We start from the raw sequence: 20,289 nt of genomic DNA, 5'->3' as shown, positions 1-20,289 counted from the left end.
ATCGCAGAATGGGCGCTTCGGCCTGTTCTCGGAAAGGAGAGTATTTCTCAAGAGTCAGTAGAGCCAAAGTAATGGAAGAGGAGTGCCACGTGTACAGCTCCCATAAATCGGGGAGGAAATGGCAAACGTTAGTACTCTTAGTGACGTATCCTTAATACTTCTGCTGCTGTAGCCTTAGGGTGGAATAAACTTTCTAGGCAATACGTCAATCGCCTTATTCATATGGTATATTAAAAGCATTTTCTAAGGGCGTCTCAACAATCTGCGCATGCCTCCTACTTGGTGGGAGTAAGCAGTCTGTATTTGTCTGCAAAGTAGTGTCAGATTCTGAATTGCACAGAATAGCGTGAGGATGCTTAAGGTACTGTTGGAAGAAATGTCCATCTGGATTCAGTTCCAAGTGGGGAGAAAGACACTGGAAACATGGAGGCTGTTTGAAAAGATGATTTAATGGTGGATAAGACCACATAGTTTGAGGTCCCGGGCAATTGAGCACGTGGGTGAGAGGGAGATTTATACCCAGCAGTGAAATCCAGCTGGATCTATCGGGTTTGCTCAAACGGGTAGCACCGGCAGGGGGATGCTCTGCCCACCCGCTGGGATGTCATTATGTCACATTTTTGACCCTCTGTGAATGTGCAGAAGAGGCACGCACAAGTACTCCCATTCCCGAACCGGTAGTGAAGGTAAGTAGATTTCACTGCTGTTTATACCCTCTGTTGGGCTTTGAACTTGCTTCCTGTTCCTGTAGCACGGGCATGTATTCTGATTGGTTGTCAGACTCCCATGGGGCCATGCAAGAGTAACTTTGTAGGCTGTCTTTAATCCCAGGCTTGGTTGAACCTTGCTGGGTGATGCAATCTTCCCAGGTGCCATGTGGTGAGATGGGTAAAGGGCTAATTATATTATGTCCTGAGGGTGAAGGTTTTTTGTTTTGTAGATAAGCTGGCCCAACCTTTTGTCTTGTAGATAGGTTGGCACCAAAATATCTGCTGGAGTTGCAGGGAGCTGAGGCTCTGGGTTTATGTCTTTAGAAACATGTTTCTCCTTTAGGGAAAATATAATATTCTGCCTTTTTAGTATTTCTTAAAATATTTCATTCTTCTAGGGGAGAGTTTAGGGTTACTTCTTACAGTACAATTAGGCATTGATTGAATCTGTGACATACTGCCACCAGTATGCCCAAACTGATCAGTTCTCCATAGCGTAGGGTATGGAAACAAATCTATTTTCTCTATCTTACTAAAAATGCTATGTGAAAGCTTTGATTGATCATATTAGATTATGCAAATCAATATCTATGAGGCCATCAATTGATGACTGTACTAAGGCATGTGGAAGATTATGATTTGGAATGCCAGATGAGTAAATAGGAAAGGATGAAGAGGAAAGGAAGGAAGATGGAACTTTGAGTCTGTGAAACTAACAATAAAGGAAGGATGTAATATAGGTGATTGAAAGAGTGATGGTCTGATGGAGTGCAATCTCTACGTTTTAGATTCTGGGCACAATTTAAGGTCCTGATTATCATCTGCAAAGCCATATATGACATAGAACCAGATTATTTGTAGACTGCCTAATCCAAGGGTACCTGTCTGTCCCAAAGGCTTCCCAAAAGGGAGGGTGCACTCCAGTTCACTTTATGGGACCTTGGCAATGTTTTCTCAGTGCTGGAACCTGCCTTTTGGAACTATCTTCCCCCCAATAAATGGTTAGGCCTGAACCTTCTTGCCTTTAGAAAAGGAGCTATGTGGCCTGTCTCTTTGTCCAGGCCGTTTAGTCACAATGAATAGACTTCCATTTGAATGAGTTACAGTATAGTTTATTATTTATTATTTTAATTAGTTTCTAATGTGGTATGTTGCTTTCCACTGTGTTTTGTGTTCATTGTAGAAGATATTTGTATGCCATCTGGTGTCACACTATTTGATTTGGGTGGCCAACTAAATGCTCTGCATAAATATCTAAACAACATCGGTCAAAATTATTAGACTGTCAAATTGGGGAGTATTTAAAAAACTCAAACTGTTCTATACCTTATTCATATCAAGTTTTATTTCCAGATAGATGACAAGTATACTGAAATACTGTAATTTGTAATGCATTGTGTCTTTCACAAGTGGGTGGCATTTGATATTTCTAGTTAGGTAGCAAAACATTTTGCTACACACAATGATGGAAATGTCAAAGCATGGTTGAAATAAACAAATTTATATATACACCTGTAACATAAAGAGAGATGTTGCATAAAGGCTTCAATTTATGAAAAATACCGAAAGCAGGATATAGCCATGCTACTGTTTCTTTTTCTGGCTTTAGAGAAAGCCAGAAATATTCCTAGAAATACCAGACACATGTATTTCAATCTCCTAATCAAATATTGTATTAATTGATATCTGTTATACCAAGTTATTTTTTTATTTATTTTTTTCTCTAACACGTCTTTAGCCTATGAACAAATTTCAACAATAGAGCTTTGGTTCTCTCTATATTATGGACCACACTTAGACTATTGCAATTCACAGTTACAACAGACTCCTAATCAGTTCTCAAGTATGACATAATGGCATTATATGGTCCTTGATAAATCATTATGAACACTAATATGGTAAATTTATTTACAATTTAGCATTATAAAAGATGTATGTAATGAAAATAAACCAATTAAACCAATTAGTTTTATATTATTTCACATTTTGACAAATACTCTTGATAGCTATCATAATTTAGCATGTAACTATCATAATTTAGCATATATACACTAAAATACAGAAGGGCAAACCTCGTAACTAGCAAATTGCTTGTTGAAATAATGGTCAGGAAAAGGGTTGCGTACTCCTGCTCAGAGAGCATGTGGTGAGCAGCTAGGAGAGCCTTTTGCCCAACATCAGTTTGTGCACCAGCTGTGGCCTTTCCTGGATCAGGATTCCCTGCGCTCAGTCATCTTTCGTCTGGACCACTGCAATTTGCTCTACATAGGGCTACTCCTGACATGCATTCAGAAGCTTGAGCTAATGCAGAGCGTGAGCAGTCTTTGGGGCCCCTAAATTGGCCTATGTTCCACTGGTACGCTAGGAGCTGCACTGGCTGCTGGTTTGCTTCCAGGTCAGTTCAAGGGTCAAGGTGTTGATTATGACCTTTAAAGCCCACTATGGCATGAGTCCAGATTATTTGATGAACCGTCTCATTCTACTAGGACAGGTCCATCCTGCTAGTACTAGCAGAAGAGGTCTGCTGTGTATCCAATCTGTCAAAGAATTCTGGCCAGCGGGATCAAGGAGAAGTCTTCTCTGCCTTAGCAGGTACATCCTGCCCGCCAGGGTGAGGCCTGTCTCCATCTTCCTGTTCCTCCATAAGAGCTGACTGCCCATTAGCCTAGGGACCCAACAGGGGAGTACCATACTGGAGGTGGTTATTAGTGTCAGCTTTGGAAGCCATATTAGGCCGGAAGCTTACACGCTGCCACCTTCTCATGTATGCGAAAGTAGGAGGGGGGATTTAGTAGAGGGACTGTCTTTAGACAAAATAGCATTCTTCCTTTTGGTCAAGGTCAGGACGATCCTGCATCTGGAGAAGGAGTGGTCGGAGTGCTGTCTTAAGATGGGACAGATGGTGATTGGAGCATGTGATTGACTGACGAGTGAGGGGATGGTTTTGGGAGTCTTGATTTACTGAGGGGAAAACCCAGAACTCTCAGATTAGGGGTTTCCCAGATGTGCCAGTATACCTTCCCTAATAAATAGAACATTGAGAAAATTTTCAGAGTTTTTAACTGGAGTTGGGGTTATTCTGGAACGCTGACAATTAGATTAATAGCAGACCCCACCTCCCCACTTGCTCAGCCTGCTGCCTCCCTGCCCATCTTTTAATTCATATTGCTATACTTTCATTATTTGTTTTTATTATTTCATTGTTTTACAGTAATTCTATTTACATTTTTTATAATTTTACATTCTGCTTGGTAAGCTGCCCAGAGTAGCCCCATGGAGAGATGAGCAGCAAATAAATGTAATTGACAAACGTAATAATAAATAAGATATTGAAGAAATCTCTGATATATGCCATCCAGCCACACTTTGTAGCTTTGATTCTAAAACAAATTCTCTCAATTGGCCTTTCAATCTACAGTATTTTATGGTTCCTTAAATGTAGTACATCTACATTAATTCTTCTGTAATATTAAAGGAAGTATTGCATTTGGGGCTTGATTCCTGTGGTGTTCAAATTTCGTTTTATCTAAGATTGGGAGAACTTTGGAAGGACAAACAAATACTGTACATATTTTCCCGCTTTGCGTTTCTTAAAATGAAGCTCCTTTCTTTTTACAGTGGATAAGCAAAGGGGAAAGCTACCCAGAAAATTATACAAAAGAAACTTAACCATTAGAATCACTACTAGGCCATGCCCCACTCACTAAAAATCTAGTTTGGCTTGCTTTCCTGTTACACGAAGAGCATTGGTCTATAAAACAGTGAGATACGTATATCTTCAGTATTTTGCACAGCACTACATTTTATCCCCTTCCAGGCCTGCCGGATAATCCAGCAATCACTCCCTCCCCAGTTGGCTTGGCTATGAGCACCTAATCCTAGTGCAGAGAGTGAGGACAAGCAGTAAGAAGTAGCAAACACTATAAATAACCACCTGGGAACATTAAGTTCTATGCTGATGCATGTTATGAAATGAATGCACTGCTGTGACCTCCCAGCCCATTATATAGACGTGTTCACCCTCTTTGCTTGTCTTTTCTTTCTTATATTTAAAAAACTTATAATTCTTCATCCTTCTGCCTTTCTACTTTTTCTCTTTCCTAGAGTGGCATAAGACATTTCGAACAGAAAAAAACACTCTCGCTTTCTCACTGTTTTGGAGGGTGCTTTTAGAGCATTTTCAAAGGAGTGTGGAGCAACCACAAAAAAGAAAAAGGAAATCAGATGGATCTGCTCATAATGACTAGGTTGCCTTTCCTTGTCTTTCAGGCTGCCCTTGTCTCAACCAGCTGTTCACAGCATTATGCTTGGCTCCATCCTTTAATTCAAAAGCAGGATTCTCCCTAATTCATATAAAGGACCTCTTCAGAATTACATTGTTCTTTGTTTTATATTCATAATTCTTTCTTTGGATAGAGTCGTCACATCTGGAAATTCACCACAACGTTTCAGAGTGAATTTCAGCTACCCATTCACAAGTCAGATAAGAGTGAGAGGAACCAAGCGTTATTAAGCAAACTGTATGTACCCAGCCTGATAGCATGGCACCTTTGCATATTTTCTTCCTGGGTAATAATAAGTTCTTTCTGTTTTCTCCCTACATCACCATCTGTGTTTTATTTGTTGATGTTTCCCAGCTGTTATCAAATGATCTGAGATATAGTACAAGGTATGCTGGTTTGATGCCAGTCCCTTACATAACAGTAATGTGTAATCTATGGAGTGTGTTTGCAAGAAAGTGGTTGGGAAAGAGGTGGATTACATTGAGTGTATCTGCACAATGCTATGGCAGTTTGCCCATCTGTTTGAAGTACCTTCCACCTGGCAAAAAAGTTTATCACATCCTGGATCAGTGCTTATGTAACTGGTAGAGGATTAAGCTAGAATCAAAATCTTGGTTTCACTGGAACCGCACTGCCAAAACAAACATAAGCTTGGGCGTGCAAGAAGATACTGAGGATATAAGGCATTTACTGTACATCTCATATCTGTAACTCCATTCTTTGTGTTCTCCTTTGGGTTATATGGACTCACAGGTTGGACTTGTGCTGTAATACTGCATGATAGAAACATAGTTTCAAGGTTCCAGTGTATTTTACATTCAGATTCTGCTTTCGAACATTTTCCAGCACTACAAATCAAAAGATATTTTAAAACTAGCTACTCCATTTCATTTACTAATTTATTTTATATGGTAGCCTATCTCAAACAATGAACTTAGGTGGCTCAGAACAATCCAAAACAGGAATAAACACAAACCCAACCTTCCCACCAGCGCTTAACAAATGTAGTGCACTGAAAAAGCAACAGAAAAAAAAGTGAGAGTTGCAAACAGATGATGGCATTGCCTGGACTGAATGTGTTATGTCAGGGCTGTCAAACTCATTTCACTGAGGGCCACATCAGGAGTGGCCAGCTCGATGTCATTCGGGGGCACCTGTGGTGGCCCAAGCACTCTGCCAGGGAAAATGAAAACATTTTCGCTGGCAGAGGGCTGCAGGAGGGAATTGCAGCTGAAAATGGAGCTGCAGCCCTCCTGAACTCTGTTTTTGCTGGCAGAGGCACCGTGGGCTGGTCCTTCACTCTTTCCAGGATGACTCTGCAGGCCAGATTTAAGCACCCTGCGGGCCGGATCCAGCCCATGGGCCTTCAGTTTGACACCCTGTGCTATGTGCAAGTTAATGTGATGGTACCATGCTATATCCCATCTGAGTTGAATGAATTCATAATAGAAGCTCCTCCAACCCCAAGCCCCCACAAATGGATTACCCCAAGCAGACAGGATATGTAAATTAAAACAAGGATAAGAAAGTTTTCTGAGTCACTGGCCAACTTTACAATCTGGAGAGCCTATTATGGTGCTCTCTGAAAATGGCTGCCATAGATGGAGTTGCACATTCACTATAAGGTTGCTATGTAAAATATTTAAGATATTGATTTCATAAAAAGCATAAGTGGAGAACTGGATTCCCCACTACACTACACCACATCACACCTCTAACCACCTGACGATGCTATCCATTATTACAGGGTACTCCTTTCAGGTGGACATGTCTCCAGACCAAACATGCATTTCCGAACTGCAGACATTTATAGTTTAATTGTCTATGGGATCCATGTAAAGCCCAGTGGCATTATTGAAAATAATCTATACTGGTGCTTTGCTTTGCAGTGTGCCGGCTTCTCATATTTTAAAAGAAAAGAATTAAGTAAATAAAACGAAATAAGGTGATGCAAAAAACCTGCTGGGCAACAAATTAACAAGGGTGTAACTGAAATTTATAGCATAGTTCAACAAAGAGATTAAAGAAAAAGATTCAGTCATGTAAGATTTCTCCAATGCATTATGGACCAGCTACCATAAATAACTGTCATTTTAACACACATACACCCCATACTTGTTCCATTTTGTTTGCCTCTTTCATTTCACTTTGCTCCCATCAGTACTAGTTTCCTAGAAGGTGCAAGTAAATTATTACTAATAGGAAGCTGCCAGAAACCACAGAGTGGAAGAGGGGATGGAAGAATACAAAAGGACTGACGGTGGGAAAGTATTTATACAGAAGAGAATCAATGGAGAGCTGGTTGATTACATCCATACCTACAGGATCAAGTCCTGATGCACTTAATTTTTCAGAAAATATAATAATAGTAATAGCCATAATGTTAGATTTTTAAAAAATGCTTAAATGCATTTTCAGTGATTCCAAATTAATCTCAATATTCAATTAAATTGACACCCCAAGTATTATGCCTTCTTTGCTCACCATTAGGGAAGGCAATTGAAACATTGTGCAATTCTACTTAGAATTACTAAAATACACATAGGAATGCATTTTTAATTTTTAGATGCGAGTCTCTCAAGGGCAATTCAAAATAAAACCACAGAAAGTATCTTAAGAATTATAGTCCAGCTTTGGATACCTGCCAGTATTTCATTACTCTGTTTCACTTGGGCTCACTTGATTTCTATTCCAAAAGATGAATGCAAATTGCTTGCTGATGCTAAGTGATACATCACTTAGAGCAGTGGTCATCAACCAGTGGTCCGTGGACTACTGGTAGTCCATGAGAAAATTTTGGTGGTCCACAGAAAAATTATTTGTATTTTTATATTGCACTAAATACTATTTATCTTTTTAAAAAAATCATATTAGTGGTCTGCAGGATTTTAAATTATGAATTTAGTGGTCCCTGAGGTCCAAAAGGTTGGTGACCCTTGAGTTAGAGCAGGGGTGCAAAACTCGATCATGTTGCAGGCCGGATCGTTTTTTGCCTTTGTGGAGCTGGAATGAGCGTGACTTACGCGGGCCATATCTGGCCCATGGCCGCCAGTTTGACCTTAGAGTTTATGCTATTCAACTCCCTTAATTGCATTTCAGAAATTAGTTCTATACAGTATCAGTAAAATATTATGAATACATGTACATTTGAGATAAGTCCAATGAATTGTATAGGAACTATAGGTAGTCCTTGACTTATAACCTTTCATATAGCAACTATTTGAAGTTACAATGTTAAAAATAAGTGACTTATGACTGTCCTTGCACAGTATCCCTCTGATCACGTGATCACAATTCAGATGCTTAGCAACTGTGTGATTCACTTAACAACTGCAGCAAAAGACATAAAATCATGTGTGACTCAATTTTAACTGCATCGCTTAATGATGGAAGTTAAAATTGTGGTTGTAAGAGGGTTTCCATTACAGGGCTGAAACATGCAATCTATGGTATGTCCACACATACTTTGTTGACTACGTTTATTTATTTATTTATTTATTATTTGCATTTCTATACCGCCCTTCTCCGAAGACTCAGGACGGTTTACAGCCAAGTTAAAAAGACATGTACAAAAGTTAAAATACGATATTTCAATTTAAAAATCTGATTCCATAGGCCAAATTATTAAAATAACAAGTAGAACTATAAAACCACCATCAATAAAACCACCCATTAAAATTGCCCTTAGGCCAGCCCTGCTCGGTGAAACAAGAAGGTCCTGAGCTCGTGCTTAAAGGTCCGGAGGTCGGGGAGTAGGCGTAGTCCCAAAGGTAATTCATTCCACAGGGTAGGTGCCCCCACAGAGAAGGCTCTTCCCCTGGGGGCCACCTGTCGACACTGTTTGGCTGACGGCACCCTGAGGAGGCCCTCTCTGTGAGAGCGCACAGGTCGATGGGAGGCTATTGGAGGCAGTAGGTAGTCCCGTATAGTTTGCACTATTCAGGTGACCCTGAGAACACATAAACCTCCAAGTGCTCTCTAAAGATGCAAATGACCAGCTGTCTGTAAGAAATATAAATCCTTCCATTCCCCACTATCTAATCAGAGCTAAAGAAGTTTCGTGGATGAAAAGTGAAATGTCTTCAAAGAAAAAACAGAAAGTCCAGTTGTCTCTTGAAAAAAACACCTTTGGGACAACCATGACCTGGATGACCCAGAATCGCTATAGACCTGAAAATGACTTAATGACACATAATCAGCCACTCCAGACTACATCATCCTTTCTTTTATTTTTGACAGACTTTTACTTATTTTTAAAAATAAATTATTCTTCTTTGCAGCCATATAGTGTCTAAGGCCATATAAAACTGGACATTAAGAGGAGCAAAAATTCCAATATAAATACAGATGTAGACTTGTGAAGCAAGGAGGGGCAGAAGGTGTAGGGGGCTTGCAATACAGTAGTTCATCGATCACCAGATAGTTCCTATAGATTCCCGAGGGTTTCTGCTCCGTTGTGATAGTGTTTAAAAAACCAAATAGCATTCTAAATAAAGATCCTTTGACCCCTGTGAACTGGGAGGGGAGGGGGAAAACCCGAACTGGATGCTTTGAAAGGATAGTCCGCAGATTCCCCAGCTGGAGGATGCACCTGCTTCTCGCTGCTTTGCTGTGTTTGTGGGCTGCGCGCGCCTGTTGTCCTCCGGGGACTCTAGCAAAAACCGAAGCGGTTGAAGTCGGCCGACGGGACAGAGCGACAGGTTCCTTCGGGACAGCCGGAGGCGGCAAGACAGCCTGGGGTGAAATATTAGCCGGCCTGGATCGGCGGCGGTGCTCCTACTCGCGCTTTCTTCCCTCTGGCCGGCTGCCGGAGTTACCTCGGGTAAGGCGGCGTCCTCGGCTGAACTCAGTTCGGCGAGGGCGTCTCTGATGCGCTGGGGAGGCGCCTACGGCAGATGCGAATTGTCGCTGCGGCCCCTCTTGTCCAGACTGCGGAGCGGACGTCCTCCAGCCAAGCGAGGTGACACCGCCGGGGCGGAAAGGAGACGCGGGCCTGGCCGCAAGAAGCCTTTGGGTGGGCTTCTCTCAGGGGCCAAAAACAGGTGGATTGAACCAAAAGTCTCATGGTTTCTATTTTGCTTACAAGTTTCTATGGGGGGGTGGAGGTGGTATTAGTTTCAAATATCGCGTCCATTAGGGTACCGCAGAGTGATGCGTTAAGACTTGGCTGTCGCTCTCCTGTTTGATCCCAGCTGTTCCTGCTCCAGCGAATCTCAGCCTTGGGAGGGGAGGGTTATACTCCGTCTCTCGGTTACTCGGAGGACCCGTAGTTACGAACAATTACACGTCCGTGTAACGAGATCGTGCAGGATATAGGTCGCTCCTGTTGAGAACTGGGGTAACAAATCCTTCCCCGAGTTTAATTACAGAGAAGACTTTCCCAAGGGCGAGCGGCGTTGCTCTGCCCCTTTGTTCGTACGCTTGTGATCTCCTTCCTCTTTGCCCCATTTCATTCTGTCCACCTGCCGCCCTCTTTTCCTCCCGGTGTCCCTTCGCCGCCTCCCTGCCTTATACGGAAGCGCCCACTAACCCGTTACTAGCTCTAGGGAGAACGCAAGGGAACACCCTCCCCCATCTTTCACCAGAAGGCCTGCACGCTCCTTCGGGTTTCTCCTCACCGATCTGTCGAGGAAACAAAGAAAGAGAAGCACCATCTTCCCCAGTCCCCAACTCCCGATCTGGAAATGCATTTCTGGATCTCCTTCCATTCAAGGCTTGGAGCCCCCTATCTTATTAAGGAGGGGACATGCCTCTGAGCATGTGCAGAACATGCTTCCCTTGAACTTTTGAATGGCTAAGCAAAGTTTTCTCCCATCTGTCACTTGGAATAAGAGGATTTTATAGAATTGGAAGATTAACTGGCTGTGAACAAGTTATTTACTTCTTTTTAAAAAAATTAAGGGATGAAGTATATGATTTAAACAATGTGAAATTATTTTAATAATATGAATGTTGATAGGCGTATATAGTGTGCTTATATAGTACTTTGATATGCACGTGTGTGGAATTTTGTGATACAACAAACTGCCCAAGTGATGATATAAAGCCAGGAAGGGGGAGGAAAAGCAAATCTGCACAAAAAGCTGCAAATTACATGTCACATAGATTACAAGCAATTTATCAGTTAATAATTGTAATATGTTAACAACCAATTGTGTTTGTTGAAACCTTCTGAGATTGCCTGAATTTTTTTGATGAATCGAGTGAGAAGTTCCTAAATTCACATCCACTTTTAAATGCTACATTAGTCTAGCCTGTAGCTACTCTTAAGTATCTGATGAAGTGAAAGGTAAATCAAAACAGGTGCTACCAGGCTTCTGATTTTTTTTTTACATCATCTGTACAATACATCATTTGTACAATAGCCACAGGTGGTGGTAAGAAGAGTGTAACTGTTAAGAAATACTACAGAAACAGTGTATGGTTTAATGCTGTAGTGTTGTGCATATAAAATCCCCTGGATTGATAAAAAAATGTATATTTTTTGTGGAGTTCTCTTCACTTACCTAGATGCAGTTCTACCTACTCAAATCTCTATTGGAAGCCAACACTCTGTAGCCACTCCTTTTGTTCTCAATGGAAGATCTACATTGGAGGAGACAGAAGTATGTTGTATTTCCTCTGAAATTATTCTGAAACATTGAACCTAGTGCAGAACTTGACTTTTTAAGTACAGAGCATGTGCAGAATCCATGCTGCTACTATGGTTAGATGTTGTTAGAGCAGATGTTAGAAAAGATCTTTGGGTAATCCAGTAGAAGTATTTCACATTCCTTGTTTTCCCAAATGATAGATAGGTCATCCTTTTAGAGCTGAACATATTGTTGGCTCTGCAATATATGTTTTCAGAACAAGACATAGCTGTCTTAAAACATTGCTTCAAGGGTTGCAACTCAGGTAGCCTGAAAATTAAGGCTCCATCCCCCAAGGCTCAAAAATGCATCTCTTAACAGATTTCCATCTAGTCAGGTTACTGGTCTCAGCCATACCCTGCAGAAATGGCTGCCTATGACCCAGATTCCACTGGGGTGAGGTAAGCGTAAGTCAACAAACTGTTCATGAAGAATCAATGTTCACAAGAGGAATATGAAGTTCTCCTTCTATTATGTACTCATTAGGCCTTTTCCCTCTTGCACCCAACCATGACCAAAATGTTTTCCAGCAATTACTATTTCCTCATGATATCACCTTCATCTCATTCCAGACCCTTACTTAAGGCAGGTCAAATTTGTTTTCAGCTGCTCTGGTTTTAAAGTAGCATTTCCCTTTCTAAGCAGACCAGATGTATTTTGGCTGAGGGTGAAAACTACTTAAAGCATTTGCTTAGAGTCACAATCAATTTGCCTTGAGGACATGGGATCAGATTACTGTACTGTCTTCTTTAAGTTAACGCAGTCCCTTCTGCTTTGAGACCCAGATGCTGTTTTCTAAGGCCATTCTGCTCTGAGCAATAGGAGAGTCCAGTTCTTGCACATATGTCTCTCTCCCAGTACTCACCTGGTCCCTAAACTAACCCACCTCAGCATGAGAACAATGCTGGGGGATCCATGAGTTTCAAACCTTCCTGAAGCAGACTAGGGGTAGTCAGTGGCATCAGTGGTTTTTCTGTTTGGGATGGTACTTTTTCAGCAAAAGAACTGGTAAATATTACTGTAATTCATCTGTGAAGAAGACCCCACCCCCTCCTTTGGCTAACAATTTATGGCATTATCTAGCCATTGCAGATTTGTCTGCATTAGCATGTAATCACCATAGCAATCATTGAATGAAGCTATAAATCACTTGCATGAATAGCTATATGTGGAGTATCTTGCAGCCCATCATAGCTATAAATGTACGCTCTGTAGATCTGCCAGTTCAAGGCCTTATGCATAAGTATTCAACTCTGCCAAGTGAAACAGCCCATGAGAGAAGTAAATAACATTAGGGATGGCAGTGGGAGGGCAAAGTTGTGGCTTTTCTGGTGATTTTGTTAACTGAATTGAGTTTTTGCCCAGGCTCCTTTGATAGGATAGCATGTCTAGTCCTGTTCATGGACAGGATGTTCCAGATGAACTGGGTAATAGGGGAGCTGTGGGTGGGAGAGGTGGTAGCATTTCCTAGTTACAACAGAGCCTGGAATGCAGAATAAGGAAATAAACAATTTTACTCTTTTCTAAAAGCCAGGGGAAGGGCTGAAGATAAACATTTCTATTTGCTGTTGGAACCTGGACTGATTAAAAACAGTAGAATCCATAGTGACATTGCTCCCTGTTTTTGTCACTTACTTTTTCTAGTGTGGTTTATATATACTTGAAGTGCCACTGTGGTGTGCAGTGCTGAAGAACCCGTCCTTTATTCATGAATTAAATTTTATTTATCTGATATTTAATGTGATGTTGCGCAATAATTGTATTAAGGCTACTGTATGAATTTTGTTTTTGTTTCTTATTGAAGAATCCTTTCTTTTTTTAAAAAAAATCCCTACCATGGATAGTTTTAAAAAAATTCACATTGTCAGTAGGTAGCCTTGAGCCAATCAAATGTAATAGTGTATATCTGTGATGGCAAACCCATGGCATGTGTGCCACAGGTGGCACGCAGAGCCCTCTCTGTGGGCACGCGAGCTGTCGCCCCAGCTCAGCTCCACCACGCATGTGTGTGCACCTCCTGCCTGCCAGCTGATTTTCAGGTCTCTGCCGTGCATACATGGGGCGAATGCAGGAGACGCATGCATGCGTGGGCGGTAGGGGGAGAGCAGGGGGGTTGCATGCGTGGGTGCGCAGGCGAGGTGTGCATGGAGGGGTCACGTGCATTGCATTATGGGTTATAACTAGGTCCAAAATGGGGCGCAGGGGTGTGTGGCGCCCCCCACATCCCGTTTTTGCTCCCAGGAGGCTGCCGAGAGGCCTATTAGGCCCAAAATAGGGCATGGGGGGGTGGCCTGGCCCACCCGTGGGACGTTTTTGTTCCTAGGAGGCTGCAGAGAGGCCTACTAGGCCCAAAATGGGGTGTGGGGGGAGCACAGGGGGTTGTGTTCGCATGTGCAGGGGGATGGGGAGCATGGGGGAGCGCGCACATTGCATTATGAATGCAGGCGATTTCGGCACACGACAACAAGGTTAGCCATCACTGGTGTATATGGTAGAAGATAAAATTATTTGAATTTATAACACTAAAATGTAAGTATTTAAGGCAAGTGTATGCATTTCTAGTCAATTACTCTGAGAAATGGTTTTAGAGAGTTATACTACTTCTTCAAAGTCCAACTTTTGCTTTCATAGAGGGTCACAAGGAATACCATTACTTGCCCTATTTTGATTTTTGTAGATACAGTATAGACACATCATAGCAACTGAATATCTTTTCCAAGGCCTTCATGGCTGCTGTTCCAAAAACAACTTGTTATATATTTCTTGGCTGTTTTGCTCTAATTTTAAAATTATAGCCATCTTTCAATCCAGCTTGAAGTCAACGTTGGCTATGAATAACTAATTGGATGAGCAGAAATGGATAGGTTGTTCCCCTGCATCATTTTGGTTTCTTAAGACATACAGTCCAACTACATTTTCCTTAATATTTCCAAACTTGCCATTGCAGGCCCAAACCCCCAATCACAAGCAGCACAACTTGCCAGCAGTCTTGTCAATTTCAAATTTAACTTGATCAACCTCCTCTTCTTTTGTATCAGTGATCACAGATTTGTATCAAGAGCACAAATGTGGATAATCGTCACATTAAAAGGTTGTTCACAAAAATCTAATCAATATTATTCAGTCACTGACTATATTGTAACCAAGTACTGTTCTTGCTGTGCCCTTCCTAACTAGAAAAGCAACTCCACTCCTTCATTGTTTTCACATCCCAAGTAATAAATAGTGTGATCTTCTGATTAAAATGTCTAATCCTGGCCTATTTCAATTCTCTGATGCCTAACATGCTAATATATGTAATTCTATTTCATATTTCAGTTTTCATCTATTCATGCTTCTTACATTCCATGTTCCTACTGTAATTCTGTTTTTTGCAGCTTTGGATTTTCTTTTCCCAAATGGCAAGATCAGCAATTAGATATCCCAAAGATTTTAAACTAGTCAATTTCATAAATACTGTACCATTGTACTCCAAAAATCCTCAGCTGTTAAGTGCCATCTGACTTGAAGGGTCCATTATTCAGCACTGTGCCATCAAATGTTTAATATTTTCCGTCTGTATAGTTTTCTTGGTAAAAGTGCAAGAGTGGTTTACCATTGCCTTCTCGCACAGAACATGAATTGATGCTTTCTCTGTGGTCACTGAAGTGATCATTTGCCTCCAGCCTTTTCCGGTATCACTGCTACTCAGTTTAGGTGTCTACTTTACCTGTATGGCTGGGGTGACCTTCATGCTTTGGGTGGGAATATATACCCTGAACTTACGTTGACATTCTCATCCCTCCCAGGAGCCTCCCTCCTGAACCTTCCCATGAGACAGCACAGCAGGAACTGAGGTGGTAGTGTCCATCTGTAGATGAGTCATAAATAGTATGTTATCTCATTAGATCAGGGGTCTCCAACCTTGGCAATTTTACGACTTGTGAATTTCAACTTGAGTTGGAGACCCCTGCATTAGATGACTATTCTGAGGATAAATAAATATGCAGTTAAAAGCATTTTAGGAATGACTAATAAATGTTAACATTTTAAAGATTGTCTCTCTGCCTTCTAGATATGTGGAGACATAGCAATCTTCTATTAACCTCATATTTTACTGTGATTCTGTGTGCAGTTAATTTAGTGTGGCTGATAGGAATGTATGTTATGGGACTGCATCTTTCTGTAGTTGAGTACTGATATCAAACCTTTTCAAAGCAGCCACCAGAAAACCACAAATAGTTAGGGTTTTCTAAATCTCCTCTATTAAGTGGTCTTATGATTGAGGCATTGAGGCTGTGGGAGCGTCCATATACCCAAGATTCAGAATTATAGAGATCTCTAACCACTTGGCCACCAAACAGCAGGCTGGGCATATGCATGTCCACCTCTTTGACCTTGCTAGCCCTCCCCAAGTGGGTACACTGAGGAAATCCAGTTGTAACATGCTCTGATTTGCTTTCCTTCTTCTCATCTTGCAGACTTTGGGGAGATGGATCTTCCTTTGGAGGAACCTCCAACCCAGTCTCCATCAGAATCACTATCAGCACCTCCAAATTCTATGCCGGTGTGTGAGCTCCAGACTGCCGTGTCTTGTTTTGCAGAGGAAACAGTGTCATTCCTCTCTGTCAATAGTTTGTTAAGCCAATCCCTGCTCAGGGCAGCTGGCAGCCTGGGGGCACAGCAGAAAGAGCAAGGAGTGCCGTCAGCCATGGCCCGGCGCAAGCGTGAATTCACCCCAGATGAGAAGAAGGATGATGGCTACTGGGACAAGAGGAAGAAGAACAACGAAGCAGCCAAACGCTCTCGAGAGAAACGGCGAGTCAGTGACTTAGCCCTGGAGGGACGAGTTTTGGCCCTGCTGGAGGAAAATGCCCGCCTGAAGGCAGAACTCCTAGCCCTCAAGTTTCGCTTTGGCTTGATCCGGGATCCAGTAGAAGCTCCTCAACCCGCACTTACACTGGCCAGTGAACTCCATCGGTCAGCCACTCTACCCCAGCACTTCCCAGTGGCTCCTGAACTCCCCCGCTACCCTTGCACCTTCCACCCAGATCCAGCTACCAGCTCTGAGGACTCTGGCTTTTCCACCCCAGGAAGCTCCAATCTGGGAAGTCCTGTCTTTTTTGAGGAACGTGACAGGTCAGAGGAAGGAATTATGTATGAGAGGCATTGCCTGGTACCTGATGCTTCAGCTGATGGAGCTGATCTGGGCCGTGTTGGCCGTTACGACTCTGGGGAGACCATCAAAGGTCTTCCCCACAAGTTGCGCTTCAAAATGGCGGTAGGGTCGGAGGAGATAGCTGGAGAACAATCTGGACATTGCCCACCTTCTCCACCAGGAGGAACATGGAGGGGGCTGGTGACACGGAAAGAGCAGCCAAGCACAGGGTGTTCTGCAGGTACCCTGGCAGTTGAGAGTAATTGTGAAACAGAAGTCCCTGGGGGCCCTCAAGAACCTGAGTACCAGGCAGAGAATCGCTCCCTACAGTGTCAGCTGGCTTCCCTTTCAGCTGAAGTGGCCCAGCTGAAAAAACTGTTCTCTGAACAAATCCTCATCAAGATGAATTGAAGGGGGGAGGCAAAGATCGAATGGGGTCACTTTTCTTCCCTTCTTTCCTAAGGCTACCAAATATTGGCTGCAAAAATTGAATTACTACTAGAGGGTAGGAAAGAGCTAACTTTTTATCCATTTCTTTGCTGCCATATGAAGTAGTCAAGAATTGTGCAGCCCAAATCTTGTATCCTTATTTTCCTCCTTACCCCATCTTCCAGTGCTTCACATGTTTACATTTGCATACATTTAACCCTGGGAGTTTACTTTTGTTGTAAAGATTTGTATTAAGGAAAGCCCCTCCGCCTTTTAACTGTGTGCTCTTTCTTGCTCTTTCCACATTCTACATGTAGTTAAGGGAGGCCACCTAGCATGGGAATGCTTGGTTCAGTTTTGGTGGGGTGAATGGGGCACAGCTACTGCTGGCATCCTGGAGAGAAAGACTGATGTGGCTCTGCAGTTTGTCAGCCTTTGGGAACTGTCCTGTTTGCCATACCTAAGAAAGATGACACTAATCCAGATGAGCTTCTGTTAGATAAATACATCTGTTCTTAAAAAGCAGGCATTGCCTATATCAGGCCAAGGGTTCAACAGCTGCCCAAATGCATTTTGGATGCTAGAAATGTGGATCTGAGGGCAAAAGCTGTACCTCATTGATCTCCAGCAGCTGTTACACAAGGTATATAATGCTCTGCATGGTCCATAAGACCAGTAATAGTTGTCAGTTCGATCAGGGCTACGTTAAATGGACTGCAAAACTCTGAATGACCACTGGGTGGTAGCAGAGAACCATTTAGTGATGGCCTTGGATTTTGTATCCTATATCCGATTTGTTTATTAGTGTCAGAAGCGTCACCATTAAAATTAGGCATACTATACAACATAAAATATAAAATATAAGAGCAAAATATGTAAATTTAAATAGACCTTTCCCGGAAACTAGTAACATTTGTTGCATTCTGTCGTGCTGCCGTGAGGTCCTCAATTGTGCATTGATCAGGATACAAAGGACAGGTATACAAATGTGTTGCTGTCTGCATGTCATCACAATTGCGAAGGAGCCTGCCCGAAGAATGTGTGCTGTTAACACATTTGGGTGTCCCCTGGGCAACAGCTTATAGCTGGCTAATCCTCTCGATCCAGAAGCATCTGAAGGGTAGTAAGATGCTAGACCTAGTAACCTTAAGTACGATCTTCCATGAAGCTAGGTATGTACTATATTCCTTTAAGAGTTACATTAGTTGCTATTGTGATCTGGACTTCAGGTAAATAATCATTAGAAAATTGTTCCTGAGCCCAAGTAGATTCCAGGCTGCCTTTTGTAACTTCTTTCTCCCCATTTGGTTTGTCTAGGTAGACACTTGAAGTAGATTATGATGAACATTCACATAGTCCTCAATTTATAACGGTTTGTTTAGCAACTGTTTGAAGTTACAACAGTACCATTAGTCCTCACACTTAACAACAGTTGCAGCATCTTCCAATCATGTCATCAGAATTCAGCCACATAGCAACCGGTATGTATTTAGAACAGGTGCAGGATCCTGGGGTCACCATTTGCGACATTCCCACATGGCATCTGATAAGAAAGGTCAATGGGGATGCCAGATTTGCATAACAAATGTGTGATTCACTTAACAACTGTAGTAATTCGGTTCACTTAATTGTGACAAAAAGGTTGTAAAATTGTGCATAACTGACTTAACAACCATAGCAATGGAAATTCTAGTCCTAATTGTGGTTGTAAGTCAAGAACTATCTCTACATCAGCTGTAAAGATGGGTGAACCCAGGAAAATTAGCGAACTGGTTTAGAACAAAGTCTCTGGATTCGTCATTACTTTTCCTAGTACTTCAGATGTGCCTGGAAGCTGACTCTGAAGTTTGAGACTGTGCTAAAAGTATTCTGCACATGTTCCAACATGCTCTTTATCCATATTTTATCTGTTTCAGTGTGAAAATTTGACATTGCAAGTATTCTTTGAAGAACTGTTAGCTTATTAGTCATCTGTTTTTGAAGTTTGTTGTTTCAGTGATTTAATAAACACTTGGATTACTGTATCCTCAACCTGTATTCCTTTGAGATATGATACCATATTGTACTTTAGTAAATATTTTCAGTTGTCAGCACAGTGCTAACATTTTTCTAACTTTCCCATCACTTCCTCCATCATTTTTTCTCCTACAAAATAATCTTGAATGGGAAAAGATGAATGAAACCCTGATAGCTTCTGACTGTAGTACTAGAAATCTTCTGTCTGGAAGAATGAAAAATATACCTTCATATAATTTATTGTGATGATGCCTCTGTTTAAAATTCTATTTTAGATTTGACCATAATGGAAAGAGGCAAGTCTTTCTCCCACCCAATTTCATCTGGAAAGCTCTAGGCACACAGACACAATTAAATGTGTCCACTGCAGTGGGGGTTGCTACCAGTTCAGTCCAGATCTTCCGAATTGGTAGTAACAACAGTGGGAGGCTCCGTCATTACGGACTCTATGCGCATGCGCAGAAGCACTGTGCGTGAGTATGCTCCTATTGTGAACCGGTAGCAAAGATAAGTGGAATCCACCCCTGGTCCATTGGCAACACTGTAATGCAGCATATAACAGATCATCAGGCTGTACTTTCTGTTCTATGAAGAGGCACCCATCATTTCTGAAATATAGTCAAAAAATCCAACTGAGCCTTCTACAACTAAGTTTTTTTCTGTAAGAATTAGAATTCAGTTCCCATATTAGCCAGGGATTGTAAGAATTGAAGTCTTCTGGACTGAAGACTAGTCTTAACTGCTTAAAATGAGCGTTCTGTCATTTTGTATAGAGCTGTAATCTAAAATCGGCACTCTCTTTTCTTATTGCATAATTTTTGCAGAGGTGAAAGAACCAGAAATGTTTGCTTTCCCAGGAAAATTACTACATACAGAAAGACAAACTTAAGCAATGAAGTTTGAATGTCCGTATCCTAGCTATAAAAACTAGAAGCAACTTCTTAATTTAAATTTCCTTTCACTGTTTGAAGTAAAATATTTATTTGGAAGGATAAGATATATTGCTTATTAATAATAGACATCATAGTTTTGATAGTTTTCAAAAACTTTCCAGAAGGGGGCGTCAGAATATGCCCACTTGG

At 41.7% G+C, this 20,289-nt stretch overlaps 1 protein-coding gene across 8 annotated transcripts in view; it reads left to right on the top strand.

The window, feature by feature from the left end:
• The window catches only part of LOC131190174 (uncharacterized), a 41,210-nt gene extending 21,747 nt beyond the window's left edge, over positions 1-19,463 (top strand). The window contains exons 1-2 of one of the 8 annotated variants that reach the window (XM_058167248.1): positions 104-127; positions 16,086-19,463. In XM_058167248.1, the coding sequence (XP_058023231.1) occupies positions 16,097-17,173 (1,077 nt within the window). In that variant the 5' untranslated portion in view covers positions 104-127; positions 16,086-16,096 and the 3' untranslated portion in view covers positions 17,174-19,463. The other 7 variants (XM_058167243.1, XM_058167245.1, XM_058167242.1 and 4 more) reach the window with 7 other exon arrangements.
• Positions 19,464-20,289: the final 826 nt, after the last annotated feature.

The sequence above is a fragment of the Ahaetulla prasina genome, chromosome 2 (genome assembly GCF_028640845.1).
Source record: "Ahaetulla prasina isolate Xishuangbanna chromosome 2, ASM2864084v1, whole genome shotgun sequence".
Lineage (NCBI taxonomy): Eukaryota > Metazoa > Chordata > Lepidosauria > Squamata > Colubridae > Ahaetulla > Ahaetulla prasina.
Note: the sequence above shows the minus strand (reverse complement) of the source record. Positions and strands in the feature narration are given on the sequence as shown.